The 15,724-nt window shown below is 45.8% G+C and overlaps 1 protein-coding gene across 10 annotated transcripts in view; it reads left to right on the top strand.

Annotated features, from left to right (window-relative positions):
• The window catches only part of LOC144682802 (glutamate receptor 4), a 272,035-nt gene that overhangs the window by 91,400 nt on the left and 164,911 nt on the right, over nucleotides 1-15,724 (top strand). For 8 of the 10 annotated variants that reach the window (XM_078545530.1, XM_078545527.1, XM_078545529.1 and 5 more), the window contains exon 7: nucleotides 6,083-6,091. The exons of the other annotated variants lie outside the window; for them this stretch is intronic. In XM_078545530.1, the coding sequence (XP_078401656.1) occupies nucleotides 6,083-6,091 (9 nt within the window). The remainder of the gene's footprint in view (nucleotides 1-6,082; nucleotides 6,092-15,724) is intronic. 10 annotated transcript variants of the gene reach the window in all.

Below are 15,724 nucleotides of genomic sequence, written 5' to 3'. Positions count from 1 at the left end.
AGCCAAATTTCATAGCCTTTATATTTTATCAGTCCTCATTGAGTGACAGTGTTATGGTGCGACATTCCTGTATTGAACTATTATTCTCGTTTAACATTTTTTTCAAAAACATTTGTGAAGTTGATTGAATACCAGTATTTTTTAGTGGGTAATTGTGGTTAGAGACAGGTTACAGTCAATGGTAGAAAAAGGAGCACAGGACATTCAATATAGGACTTACTCTCAAGAGATTAAATTCACGATGGAGCAGATTGTGCTTGATCTGTGGAAAGGACTGACATGATGGCATTGATGATCTATTCCTATCCTGTCATTTCTTGCATTTTGTTGTAATGCTGCACAAGGATGCTTTACAAGCACTTCTCCAGGAACAGTGATAATATTCCCTACACATACAACTTGGCAAAGATATATAGCGAGAGAAAACAACTTTATTTTCTATTTAAACAAAAATAAACTAAATGGTGATGCCAAGCCCTATCATTGAAACAGCCCTTGCAAGGATGGAGTGAGATTGCAGTGGATTGGTGAAATGTTGGGCTGAATCTTGTGCTCTCCCCCATAGCAACTTTAGTGGCGGGGGCATTTAATCGGATGGAAGGGTGGCTTCCACCCTGATTAAGTGTGTGATGGGAAGGCCCGTGGATGGCCTTCCTGCCATACACCAATTGAGGCCCTTAATTGGCAATTTATGCCCATTTAAGGGCCTCATCCTGTCGCCAGTGGTATTAAGCCAGTGGCAGGCAGTGTCTCGCCATGCAGGGAGGATGACAAGATACCTATGGAGTATTCCCACACTCCCTCCCACATACACCCTCACTCACTCTCACACACACACACCCTCACTCGCTCCCACACACACCCTCACTCGCTCCCACACGCACACCTTCACTCGCTCCCGGGGTGAGGGGTGCTTCATTTAAAAGCACTCAGTGCTTAATCGAGGGACCTCGATAACGGGGTGGGGGGGTAACCACTAAGAGCTACCTCCCTGTCCTTGCTGCTGGCTCCCCTCCCCTCTTCTCCCCTGCCACCCTCCCCCTCTCCCTCCTCCCGCCTTCCCCCTCTCCCTCCCTCTCCCCTGTGACCTCCTCTCCGTGACACCCATCCCACCATATTTCACCACTGGCCTGGTTTCCAGCGGTGATCCTAGGCCTCGGCTGGATGTCATACCAGCAGCAGCCACCGTCTTCCAGTGGTGCTGCCATTCAATAGAGCTGCTGGCCTCCAAATGGCCAGCAGTTCTTGGTGGGCGGGACTTCTGCCCCCAGGCCCTTACTGCTGGGGCGAAGGCTTGTCACTGACCTGTCAAGTACCTGAGTGGTACAAGATGTACCAGGCCTTCCTGAAAAGAGGCGACCTGGGGCTCACGTCGGCTCTCCAGCTGGAAGCCAAAACTCCCGTCTCCTCCACAAGATTTCACCCCTCTAAGCCCTGCTTTAAAATCCAGCTTGGGCTAATGAGGTGAGCGTCTTTTCTGTCTGTAAAGACCTGACAAATTAATTTGGGTATCAAATAACAAAAGAGCTCGGGTCAAAAAAGCAAACTCATCTTACATTTGAAATCAATGGACTGTCATCTGCTGCAAGCAGAACTTCCTGCCGACAGTGAGCCTTGCATTTTCACTTGAAGAATATGATCTCATGTCGAGGATGGATTCTGTTTCCATTAATACAAGATGGTAGAATAAGTTTTATCATTCACAGTGATTACTGTGCTCTGCGGGAAAATTCAATTTGTGCTTGTGAAGAACAAATCTGCTGCCTGAAACAAAAGTGCATTGGGATAATAGACTAAATTACTGACGGATCAGATGCACCTATCACTTTCCAGTCAACTTTGTTAGTTTTTATCAATCTCAACTCTACCTAGCAGAAAGTGAGAATGTAGTTCAACTGTTCTATTAGTAAAAATAGATTCTGCCATTCTGATTCTGCTGGGTACAATTTATTGAAAATTGTTGAATCATAGAATGCTTACAGCAAGAAAGAGGCCATTCAGTTCTTCATGTTCATGCTCACTCTCTGCAAGAGCAACTCAGCTAGTCCCACTTCCCCTGCCCTTTCCCCATTGCCCTGCAAATTTTTCCTCTTCGGATAATGATCCAATTCCCTTTTGAAAGCCACAGTTGAATCTGCCCCCACCACACTCTCATGCAGTGCTTTCCAGATCCTTGCCACACACGGTGGGCTGAATTTTACGCTCATCGGGCCGGTGCGTGCCTGACCTGATTGGGCGTGAAATTACGCGAGATGACGTTGGGCATCGCGTGATATTTCAGTCGGCGGGCGCGTGCAAAAGAAGTGCGCCCGCCGACAATTAATTAAGTTCATTAATGGCTCAATTGTCTGTCATTTTACGTAGCCCATCCAACCTTACAGTTGGCAGACGGGCGAATCGGCCAGGCACTTTGCACTTTTCATCAAACCTCATCCACGGGCGGGATGAGATTTCCATGATGAAGTGAAATATAAATAAATTTCTGTGGACAGCATTTTCATCAGCTAAATTTTCAGGTGACCGATTATGATGCATGGACACTTTTTTCAGCTTTTGAAACCTTTATTTTTTGCTGTTTCAGGTCTTCAGCTCCTTTCTGTCAGCACTGGCCCACGCCCACATGACATCATCGCCCACCCTCTTGCCGCCCCACCCCGGCAATGCTGAGCTTTCCAGCTGTTAATTGGCCAGCCAGCGTGAAATTGCTGCTGAGGGCCGACCGCAATCGGTGGTCCATTTCCCGGCCAATCCCAAGCTCACCGATCGTGCCCGCCCGCCCGCCAATCTGAAAATTCAGACCTGCGTAAAAAAAGATTTTCTTCATGCCACCTTTGGCCATTCACATTAAATCTGTACCCTCTGGCTCTCGATCCTTTCACCAATGGGATCAGTTTGTCTCTATCTATTCTGTCCAGATCCCTCATGATTTTGAATACACCTGTCAAACCCCCTCTCAACCTTCTTTAAGGAAAATAACCCCAGCTTCTCCAATCTATCCATGGAACTGAAATCCCTCATCCCTGGAACCACTCTTGTAAAATTTTTCTGCACCCTCTCTTAACGTCCTTCCTAAAATGTGGTGCTCAGAGTGGACAGAACACTCCAGTTGAGACCAAGTCAATATTTTATAAAGGTTCATCATAACTTGTTGCTTTTGTATTCTAAGCCTCTATTTATAAAACCCAGGATCCCATATGCCTTAATAGCAGCTTTCTCAACCTGCCCTATTATTTTCAATGATTTGAGCACAAATGCCCCCAGTACCTCTGCTCCTGCACCCACTTTAAATTGTAACCTTTATTTTCTATTTCCTCTCCTCATTCCTCTTATGAAAATGTACCACTTCACACTTCTCTGCATTAAATTTTATCTGACACACATCCACCCATTCCACCAGTCTGTTTATGTCCTCTTGAAGTTTATCATTATCCTCCTCACAGTTCACAACACTTTCCAGTTTTGTGTCAGCAGCAAACTTAAAAATTGTTCCCTGTTTACCCAAGTCATAGATAAAGAAGAGCTGTGCTGTGAGCACCAACCCCTGGGGAACTCCACTATATATCTTCCTTCTGTCCAAAAAACAACCGTTCACCACTACTTTCGGTTTCCAGTCATTCAGCCAACTTCATATTCTTAATCATCCATAAGCAATTATAATTAAATCCAAATTAATAAAAGAGAACAAAAACTTGCATTTATATAACAACATATCACATTCTCAGGTCATCTTAAAATGCATTACAGCCAATAAGCTACTGTTAAATTCATTACTGGTGTTATGTAGGCAAATGCAGTAGTCAATTTTCATACAGGAAGATGGCATAACAACAAGTGAATGAATGATCAGATAATCAGTTTTTCAGTTGTACTGCTTGTTGGCCAGGCCATTAGGAAGACTTTCTGACCTTATTTGAATATTCCATAGGATCCTCTACGTCCACCTAAGCAGTTAACAAAGCCTTGATTTAACATCTCATCTGAAAGGTGGCACCTCTGACAAAGCAACAGTCAGAGGAGAGAGTCAACGGCACAATATGAAGAGATTTTCCAAATTGCTAGCTATTATTCAATCCAGATCTTTATCCTAAAATAATTATTTTATTCTGTAACTTTGGGCTATTAGGTAGAGACTTTGTGATAAGGAAAATGCTAACACTCCAGTTTACCCAATTACCTGTGGCATAAAGACGACAAAAGTAAAGTTACTATAGATTTTGGCATCTAACGTAATGAAATAAAAGGGACAGTGTACAAGCTATTAGCTAAGATAGAGTTTTGTTAAAGCCAGATGCAAGTTGAAAATTACGTCAGTCCTTTAATTTTATTTGATAAATAGAGACAAGTGTAATTGCTATCAATAACGACATGTCTGTTATAATGTAACTTAATATATTTTCTCTACTAGTCCACCTCCTATAGTATTGCAGATGGGGAGGCATGAACAAGTGTGGTCTGAGTCTGGGGAATAACTGGACCAGGGTACACAAGTGTAATTCAATGTGTCCATATCTTTTTTTTTCATAATGGCTCATAATGGAACCTGCCTGTGTATGTCACCATTGGCAAAAGCTGAGAAACATGCTTCACGATCATTCTCTCAGAAAGAGCTGGAGGTAGGACTTTTTGTTCTCTTAGAATGGCCAAGAGTTTCCTGGAATCGGGCAGCCTTTCCCTAGCTGTGACTCCAGCATCCTGGGAGACTGGCTATTTAAATTGACTGTCCATGCACCTCCATTCTGAGTCTCTGAAATTGGGGTGGAGGGGGGGGTCTCAGGAGTTAGGGTGGCTCAATAAGGAGACTGGAGGATTAAAGAGAGATGGGGAATAGGGATTGGAACAGAGGGAGATCAAGAGGAGACAGGTGGAATGTGGTGAAAAGGTGGAGACTGGGCAGAATTGTCCCAGATTAGCACAAAGTGTGATAGCAGCTGGGAAAAACGGTGTTTTACTCGAACCTCATCGTCCCATTCCCGATGCATCCTGACTCATGAAGAATGCGTTCCCGGGAAATACACTAGATCGCTGGCCTGCTCTGATTTGCCTGCTCCACCATCGCCTCAGGCCCTCAGTAATCCTGGCGCCATATTTAAAAGGCACCCCTACACAGAGCTAGCACTCTCTAAGGGATCGGAAGCTGCTGCAAAGTCATGGCTGCCAAAGGGAGGAAACATGCTGCCCCAAATTTAACAATACCTCCCTCGGGCACCTACTGGATGCAGTGGAGGCCCGTCGTGAAGTTCTCTATCCCACTCTGGGCGAAGACCAGCAAGCAAGGTGACAAATCCAGCATGGGAGGTGGTGGCAGCGGTGGTCAGCGCCAACACTCTGCAAAAGAGGACAATTACCCAGTGCCGAAAGAGCATGCATGATCTCCTCCGTTCAGCCAGGATAAGTCACTCTTCTCATCAATCTCAACTCACACACTCACAAACCCATCACACATTCACAGGGTAAAGGCAAAATACTGCAGATGCTGGAAATCTGAAACAAAAACAAAAAGTGCTAGAAAAACTCAGCAAGTCTGACAGCATCTATGGAGAGAAAGACAGAGTTAATGTTTTGAATCCGTATGACTCTTCTTCAGAACACATCCACAGGGATCTCACTGCCAATTCAAGGGACATCACTATTCACAAGGGACATTCACCTTCATCTGCCCTGCAGATCGTGTCCTCATCCCATCCATGGCACCACTCACTACCCACACAACTGATAGGATGGCGGCTACCATGGAGACCTTGATCCAGGACATCAGTCATGCACCACTGCGTGGGCTGAACTCCATTGCTGACACCATAGTTGACCTCCAACAGTATCAACGTGAGAGGGGTTCGGGGCAGCTCGATCTCACTCCAGCTTTGTCTTCTCCTCAAGGAGTCAGGACCCTTGGGCACTCAAAGGGAGGAGGATCAGTAGGTGCACATCCTGGGATCATCCACCAGGTGGCTCCAAGAGTGTCCAGCCCATCCAAATCCTGTGACCCAACAACTCCAGCTCCACAAGCCGAGGAGGGAGCCACTGCCTAAGAGCAGGACCGGGGAAGCAGGCAGGGACCCTTCCGGTCTTGGCCTGCCAGAGGAAGCCTGCCAAGGTCATCACAGACAGGGAGTAGCAGTCAGCAGGCTGCCTCCATCTTCGCTGTGGATGTCGCGGGAGCACCAAGACGCAGCGGCAGGGTTAGGAAGGTTAAGAAGATGTGGTTGCACAGCTTGGGCATGGGTGTTAATCATTTGTACATAATGTTCACTATTGTAAATAAACTCCCCAGAATGTCTCCCTGCCCATGGCTCCTTGTTATGATGAGCACTATTCATGTCATTTGAATGTGAAACCATGGTTCCTGCACAAGATAAAAATGGGTGTCTCAGTCCAGGCCCTCTTCCCTGTGCAGTGTGTAATCTTCAGACCAAAGTGATGGTCCAGCCTCACACTCATTGGACACATTACTGATGCCTGCACCTCGATGGTGCCTGTCATTGCTGCCAGAATGTTGTGGGCAGGGGTCACAGAGTTCCATCGTTCTCTCTGTGCTCTCAGTGCCTTTAAGGTGGGGCTGGCCCCCATCCCTTCAGCATCTGTGATCGGTGACACTGTGCTCCTGAAGGGGTCAGGTGCTGAAGACGGACAAAGGATCAGGTGCATTTAAAGTTTCATGGCTGCGTCTCCATGATCACAGAACACAAGCGAGCTGCCCTCAGCCAGACAGGAGTCAGATATTCACAGACGCCATGTGAAGATCTATGGAGTGTCCTCACTGCATGTCGTCATCATCCTCCTGGAATCTAGTGACTATTAGTGCCTCCACTGCGTCTCCATGATATGTGCCTGAGCACTGAGGGTATGTGTGCCACACAGGAGTCAAACGTTCACAGATGCAAGGTGAGGATGTCAGGACTATTCTCACTGCATCTCGTCATCATTCTCCACAAATATTGCAGCTTTTTGGGCCTCCCGAGCACTCCTGCTTCATCGCCAGCATCCTCGCCTTCGAGGACCTCATTACTGTCATCTCCTTTGATGTCCTCCTCATTGGTGGATATGTGCAGTTACTCTATCTCCTCCTCAGCCAGGTTCTCCCTCCGTTGCCATGCCAGGTTGTGGAGCGTGCAACAAGCAATGATGATGATACGGGGGACTGTATTGCAGTGCTTCACCTGTCGAGGCACCGAAACCTCAATTTCAAAATGCTTATTGTTTGCTCCACCAAAGTTCGGGTTGCAGAATAAGCCTCATTATAACGTCGCTCTGCTGCAGTCTGAGGCGGCTGCACAGGCGTCATCAGCCATGCCCTCTGGGGGTAGCCCTTGTCCCCGAGGAGCCAACCCTGCAGCCTCCCTGGACCCTGGAAGATGTCAGGGATCTGCTAAGGATGTAGGAATCGTGGCCGCTCTCTGGGAATTGCACGCAGACCTGTAGGATGCATTTGTGGTGGTCGCACACCAGCTGAACATTCAGTGAGTGGAAGCCCTTGCGGATGACATAGTTGACTGTTTGTTGCCACAGAGATCTAAGCGCCACGTGAATGTAGACGATGGCATCCTGCACCTGTGAGAAACCTGAGATCTGCACAAATCCCAGCACTCTTGTTTCCTGGCTTTCCTGATCCCGGGCGAAATGCACAAGGTTCTGTGCCTTCGCGAAGATGGCATCCATGACATCCTGGATGTCCTTGTGCGTGGAGGCTTGTGAGATCCCGCACAGGTCACCTTTGGAGCCCTGGAAGGAGCCACTGGCATAAGAATTGAGTGCCACAGTCACTTTCATGACCACTGGCAATGGATGCCCTCCATGTCCCCGTGACGCCAAATCCTGCAGCGGGTGGCATACGTGACTGATCAGTTCCCTAGACATATGCGGTCTTTGGTGACACTGGTTCTCAGTCATTTGCAGGAATGACAAGCAGCGTCTATAGACCCTGGGATAAATGAGGCACCTACAAGTGACGGCTCGCTGTGGATCTTCAGCTGCGTGCACAGCAGGCCCCGCGCCCCTATATCTTGAGGGAGGTGGTCCTCCCTTTGCCAAGCCAGGCACCTCCACTGCTCTTCTTATTCTTCTCTGCTCCCTGTAAGCCATGAGGCACACTGCTAAATCACCAGGCTCCATGATCCTGATGTTCTTCTCCTACAGGATCAAAGAGAGAGACGCGTGGGTTGGCATAGGATCCTAAAAACCTCTCTTGGTTAAGTCTGTAGGCCCCTTCACGCATGCAGCAGAGTTTGGCCATTGCTTGGATGGCCAGTGCGTAATGCACTTCATGACTGTTTGAAACCCCACCCACCTCTGCCCCACTCCACCTGACCAATTGGCGGCAGCTTTGCCCATTGGACTGCATGCAGTGCTCTCAGCTCAGGCGCAAGCATTCTCCTAACCCTCACTGCAAGGCTGCGCTGTTAGCTTGAACCATGAGGGATACTGGTCCAATGTCTTAATAAAGACATTGCCTGGGGCTGTGAGGACCTCCACCAGTTACTGTGCCATGGCCACCTTTCGCAAGGAGATTCTACAACTTACCCAGTCAGCCAATTGCTCTACTGCCCCCTAAAACGCAATTAATTTGCACTCTGTGCCCGAGGGGTGAAAAAGTTCTGGACCATTTGGTGGCATTTGCATGCTTTTGTGTTGCTTGAGTGGGCAGAAAAGTTTCAGAGGCCCAACTTCAGACATGTCAATGGAGCTGCAGCTCAACAGTCTCAGCTGCAGAAGAATGCTCACTTTTGACAAGCTTCTCCAGTTGTGTGGCCATTTCCACCACCAGCTCCCCCCTTCCCCCACCTCACCCCCAGCATGTGCTCGTATACTTCCTTCAGTCTGTGCTGCCTTGCCCCCAACCCCCACACCCGCCTGACCCGCACTGGAGCCCTTGCCTTGGCACCGCACTGACAGCCAGCTGGGAAAAAGTGACTTGCCTGTGCCCCCCGTGAATGCATGGTGCCTCATCCTTGATGTCCTAATGGCGCTGCTTGTGAGCACTGCACAAGGTTGTGTGCACTCACCAGCGAGATCCCGCTGAAGTTCAGGTTGTCAGGTCAATGCCTTTTAAAGGCCATCATGAAGCACGCCATTCTGAAGTCACACCAACGTGGGCGGTAACTTTGACATGGGAGGGATGATTCCAGCAAGCAGGGCTTATAATGAGATGCTAAAGTATTAAAGTATTCCTGATGTGCAGCGGCGGGAAGCGATGCCTGCCATTGACGGGTGGACTGGATGTTTGCAAGCTGGTTTGATGATGGCGCAAAACTGATTTTTGGCCTTCTCGCCATATTATCCCCTCCCCCGCCACCTGCCATGACGCCCAACGCCAACGGGGCTGGAAAATTCCAGCCTGGGAATTAGAGAAAGGGGGTTTGGGGGAAAGATGCAGACTGGAGAACTGCAGATTGACCAGATAGGGAATGGGAACCTAGGACAAGATGGAGATCGAGGAATGGGAGCTATGGGTCTAGTGGTAGGAAGACTAGGGCTCAAGAGCAAGGGAGAAATGGATTTGGTGTGGATGTTGGGACCAACATTTCCCACAGAACTGGGGCAGCAACAGGGTCATAAGTGGCAGGAACACTGTCAGTAGAGCAGCCAGTAAAGGTGTAAGTGAAATCTGGGGTCCTTACTGTGGGTTGACAGCAAAAGATTATTTCCATTAGCAGTGGAATGGGGAACTAGATAACGGAAAACCCAAGGATTCCACTGGAAGAAACAAGAAGGCAATGAGAAAGAAACATCTGGAACTGATGTCTATTTGACTGGGGGATACATCACCACATGTGGCTGTTGAGGTCCAGACTTAAATTTCATTTCAAATGGAATAAAATATAAATTTAAAAAGAAGGAATATAAAAATATCTTTGGTTGGGGGTTGGGGAATGTGGTTACAGGAGAGATCGGGACTGTTGAAAATCGTATCTAGGGAGCCGGAAATTCGGAAGAGATGACTTTCATCATGGTTCTGAAATTCAACATTACGGCAGAATCCAGACACAAGGAAATTTGTGTCCAGACAAAAGCTTCAGGTACAGTGAAGAGCCATGAGCCATCTAGGGAGCCTTACAGCCCCTAGTGCAGCGCAGGGGGATTCTGACTATGGTTTTAGATTGAATATCAGCAGGTTATAGGATTACTATTACCACAAGTTACTTACAGCCTATCCATCACTTATAATATGATTGTTGATCATAATGGGAAGCTGAATTTTACCAGTATTACTATTAGTTTTCAGTGCAGTTTCAGTGAATCGCTGTTGTGATATTGTATGCATGCCAATGCAGACAATGACATGCACCTTTAAGAAGCTGCATAACGACATCACCGTGTGTAAGGCTGGAGGATCAAAGGTACAGCCTCCATGTTAGATGTTCACTATTGCCTGTGATCTCTATTGCAGATATTCGCCACTGTCTGTGACTCTGTATCAGTAATGCTTTGGGCAGAATTTTCCATTCGGCGTGCAGGTGTGCACCTTACACGCCCGAACGTTAAATGATGTGTGATGACATCGGGTGTGCGTCCTGACGTCATTGCAAACTCTCACGATATTTCGTTCGGCGGGCGTGCGCTGGAGTCAGCTGTGCGCCGATAATTGAAAGGCCTATTAAGGCCATTAACCAGGTAATTAACCCGCATTTTATGCTGTCCATCCAACCTTACAGTTGGCGAGCAGGCGAAAAGGCCAAGTGGCCTTTATGTTTTTTAGGAAACCTCATCCTAAAGCTTTTACAAATTAAATTTAAAAAGTTTTTTGAAAAATTAAAACATGTCTCATCTCATGTGACAGTCACATGAGATGGAACATGTTTCATTAAATTTTTATTGTATTTATTTATTATTTTAAAAAGTGCTTCAATCTCCCTGAAGCAGCTCCGTGCCTCAGGGAGATTGAAACGCTCTTTCGCGCGCATGCGTGAAAGAGCGCTGGACCCGACGCTTCGTCCTCCCCCCACCCACACAGGTAGCGCTCAGCGCTACCGCTCGCGATCCACGCAGGGCGGGCCTTAATTGGTCCGCCTGTGTGAATTTGCGGTGCGGGACTGATCGCGGGCGGCGGTCGGCTCCACGACCACCCTCGCCTGCTCCCGCCGAGCCTGCCCGATGAATGGAAAATCCTGGCCTTTATGTATATCTTATGAGTCAGGCATATAGTCAAGTAATCAGCTTATGTAACTTTTAGGACACAGGCTGGACCAAGGCCTGTGCAGAGCTGTATATAATTGTTGCTAGTAATAAACTTCATGTAGTTGTGTTCGACTGGAACCCTCGTCAGTCTCAATATCTTGCTTAGCTTGGATAGCATAGAGACAGTTCCCTTGAAGTTTGCATCGAGACCCTCAACATATATGGTGGCAACAGACAGTAAGAGAGCACAACAGTTACCATTTGTTTCTGGTGGTGTCAAAGTTCCTCTCACCTCTGGTGTTCCCTCTGCAAACCACTCCCCATGTTCAGATACCCCTCCCGTGGTTTCCCCTCTTGCCCATGCCCATTTCTCCTCTTGTGCACCCACCATTTCCCCTTGTATACATGGGGTTTCCCTTCTTGCACTCCCCCAGCCTCCCCTCTTCATCACCCCCAATTTCCCCTTTTTAACCACCCTTGGTTTCCCCTCTCCCCTGCCCTCAGTTTGCTCTTTTAACCTGCCAGTGAGTGGCTTTCTGGTCCTTGGAGCTTGTTCCACACCAGCTGCTGGCACAAAATGGGCAAAAATACTCAACTACAGAGGATCCAATCTTTATAAGGTAAGTGCAATACATTTGTAGAAGTGTACATGTGATCAGATGACATGTGATTCTGCATCATAAAGTCAGATATCACATGGTCAAATTGTCCGTGAATATCTCCAACCAGTAATACGAAAGCAAAATATTGCGCAGACCGAAAATCTGTAATAAAAACAGAACACAGGAACACAGGAACAGGAGTTGGCCACTCGGCCCCTAAAGCCTGCTCCGTCATTCATATAGATCATGGCTGATCTTCGACTGCAACACCATTTTCGCGCACTATCCCCATATCCTTTGATATCTTTCCTGTCTCGAAATCTGTCAATCTCTGTCTTGAACATATTCAGTGCCTGAGCCTCCACAGCCCTCTTGGGTAGAGAATTCCAAAGATTTACCACCCTCTGAGTGAAGAAATTCCTCCTCATCTCAGTCCTAAATGATTAGCCCCTTATCCTGTGACTGCGCCCATGTATTTTCGATTACCTGACCAATGGAAACAATCTCTCAGCATCCACCCCAATAAGCCCCTTCAAAATTTTGTAGGTTAAAATGAGATTGTCCCTCATTCTTTTAAACTCCAGAGAATCTAAGCCCAATTTACTCAGCGTCTCATCATAGGACAACCCCTTCATCCCAGAGACCAATTTAGTGAAACTTTGCTGTACCGCCTCCTATGCAAGTATCTCCTTTGTTATGACTGGGATGGGAGGATTGTGCAGTTTGACTAGCCCCACTACACAGGTCGCACCATTAGTTTAAACGTTTGATTCACTCACCAAAATGGCCAATTGTTTACCTTCACTACTGTTACCCAGAATAAAAGAGACTTTAACCAGGCTTCTTTCAATAAACAACAAACTTATTAGTTTATTATAAAACTAGTTCTGTCAAGTAAAAAGGCAAAGCTTATTAACATACAGTTCAGAATATGAAAGTATACCATGCCCATGGGAAGGGGGTGGTGAGCTACCTTTTCCAACCATTACAGTCCATGTGGTACAGGTACACCAACAGTGCTATTAGGGAGAGAATCCCAGGATTTTGACCCAGCGACAGTGAAGGAATGGCGATATATTTCCAAGTCGGGGTGGTGAGTGGTTTGGAGGGGAACTTCGAGGTGGTGGTGTTCCCACTTGTCTGCTGCCCTTGTCCTTCTAGATGGTTGTAGTTGTGGTTTTGGAAGGTGCTGTCTAAGGAGGTTCAGTGAGTTCCTGCAGTGCATCTTGTAGAGGGTACTCACTGCTGCCACTGTGCATCGGTGGTGGAGGGAATGAATGTTTGTGAATGGAGTGCCAATCAAGTGGGCTGCTTTGTCCTGAATGTTGTCATGCTTCTTGAGTGTGGTTGGAGCTGCACTCGTCCAGGCAAGTGGAGAGTATTCCATCGCACTCCTATATCCTACTCCAACTGCCATCTTGTTGCCCATTCACCAACCTGTCTATATCTCTTTGTAGTCTCTCTGTGTCCTTCCCACAGCTTACCTTTCCACCTCGTTTGATATCATCAGCAAACTTAGATACATTACCCTCTGTTTCTTCATTAAGTCATTAATATAGCTTGTAAATGGCTGAGGCCCCAGCACTGACCCTTGTGGCACTCCACTACTCGATGCCTGCTAACTTGAAAAAGCCCCGTTTATGCCCTGTTTTTCATTTGTTAAACAGTCCTCTATCCATGCTAATATATTACCCCCAACTCCATGAGCCCTGATTTTACCTATTAACCTTTTGTTCAGCACCTTATCAAATGCCTTTCAGAAATTCAGATATACTATACCTACTGATTCCCTTTTACCTACCCTACTAGTTACATGCTCAAAGAACTTTAACAAATTTGTCAAACAGGATTTCCCCTTAGTAAAACAATGTTGGCTTGTTCTAATCATACTATGCTTTTCTAAGTGCATTGTTAAGACTTCCTTAAAGATAAATTCCAGCATTTTTCCAACAACTGATGTTAGGATAACTGGCCTGTAGTTCACTGCTTTCTCTCTCCCTTCTTTCTTGAAAAGTGGGTGTAACAATCTAGTGGGACCATTCCTGAATCAAAGGAATTTTGGAAAATCATAGATAGCATATCCATTATCTCTTCAGCTATCTCTTTTAGAATCCTAGGGCAAAGGCCATCAAATCCAGGGGATTTGTCTGATTTTAGTCACTTAAGTTTCTCTAATACTTTATCTCTACTGATATTAATTTCCCTAATCACCTCACTCTTTTTAGTCCCTGGGATATCGTCTATTTCTGGTATGGAACTTGCATTCCACAAGGTTCCATAAGGAACCTGTGAAGACAGACAAAATATTTGTTCAATGCCTCTGCCACTTCCTCGTTCCCATGATAATTTCTCCTGTCTCTGTATCTAAGGGACCAACATTAACTTCAGCTACTCTTTTTTTTGATATATTTATAAAAGCTCTTACAATATGTTTTTACATTTCTGGCTAGTTTACTGTTATATTCCATTTTTCCCTTTTTTGTCAACTTTTTGGTAGCCCTTTGCTTGTTTCTAAAAGCATTCCCAATCCTTAAACTTTCTACTGTTTTTTTTTGCAACATATAAGCCTATTCTTTTAATATAATACCATCCTTAACTTCCTGAGTGAGGCACGGATGGGTCCTTGCATGAGTTTTTGTTCTTCAATGGAATGTATTTTAGTTGAATGTTTTGATTTTTTTAAAAAATGTTTCCCACTGTTCATTTACCTCCATACCTTTTCATCTACTTACCCAATTAAACTTAGCCAGTTCTCCCTTCATACCCATGTAATTGGCTTTGTTTAAGTTTAAGATTTTTGTTTGCGATTGGAATATGTCACTTTCAAACTTAACATGGAATTGAATGGTATTATGGTCGCTATTTCCCAGTGGATCTTTTACTATGACTTTATTAATTAACCTAGCTTTATCCCTAGTTGGTTCAACTACGTACTCCTCCAAAAGATTATCATGAAAACCAGGTCCCTTGGGACATCAACACTTCCTGATCTCTCACCATTTAAGAAATACTCTGCATTTCTGTTTTTCATACCAAAGTGGATAAATTCACGTTTTTTCACATTATATTTCATATGTTATGTTCTTGCCCAGTACTTAGCCTGTCTAAGTCCCCTTGAAGCCTCTTTGCATCCTCACAACTCACATTCCCACCTGGTTTTGTGTCATTAGCGAACTTGGAAACATTACATTTGGTCCCCTCATCCAAATCATTGATATATCTGTGAATAGCTGGACACAAGCACTGATCCCTGCAGTACCCCACTAGATACAGCCAGCCAATCTGAGAATGACCTGTTTGTTCCAACTCTCTTTTTTCTGTCCATTAATCATTCTCAGTTCAGGCCAGTATATTATCCAAATCCCATGCCCTCTAATTTTGCTTATGAACCTCTTGTGTGCGACCTTATCCAAATACACGACATCCACTGGTTCCTCTATCTATTCTGCTAGTTACAGCCTCAAAAACTCTAACAGGTTTATCAAACATGATTTCCCTTTCATAAATTCATGCTGACTCTGCCAAATCCTACCAATATTTTCCAAGTCTTCAGTTATCACATCCTTTATAATAGATTCCCTACTACTGATGTCAGGCTAACAGGTTTATAGTTCCCATTTTCTCTCTCCCTCCTCCCTTAAACATTGGGGTTACATTTGCTACCTTCCAATCTGCAGGAACCATTCCAGAATCTATAGAATTTTGGAAGATGACCACCAACACATCTGCTATCTCTACAGCCACCTCTTTCAAAACTCTGGGATGTAGATAATCGGTCCAGGAGATTTATCAACTTTCAGTGCTATTAGTCTCTCCAGCACTGTTTTTTACTCTTACCAATTTCTTTTAGTTCCTCATGCCCACTAGTCCCTTGGTTCTCTAGTATTTCTGGAAGGTTATTTGTACCTTGCTCTGTATTTGTTTAGTTTCTCTGCCATTCCCTTATTCCAAAATTGTAAATTCTGCTGCCTCTGGCTGTATTAGGCCCACATTTGTCTTTGCCAATCCTTTTC

The sequence above is a fragment of the Cetorhinus maximus genome, chromosome 7 (assembly GCF_964194155.1).
Source record: "Cetorhinus maximus chromosome 7, sCetMax3.hap1.1, whole genome shotgun sequence".
Lineage (NCBI taxonomy): Eukaryota > Metazoa > Chordata > Chondrichthyes > Lamniformes > Cetorhinidae > Cetorhinus > Cetorhinus maximus.
Note: the sequence above shows the minus strand (reverse complement) of the source record. Positions and strands in the feature narration are given on the sequence as shown.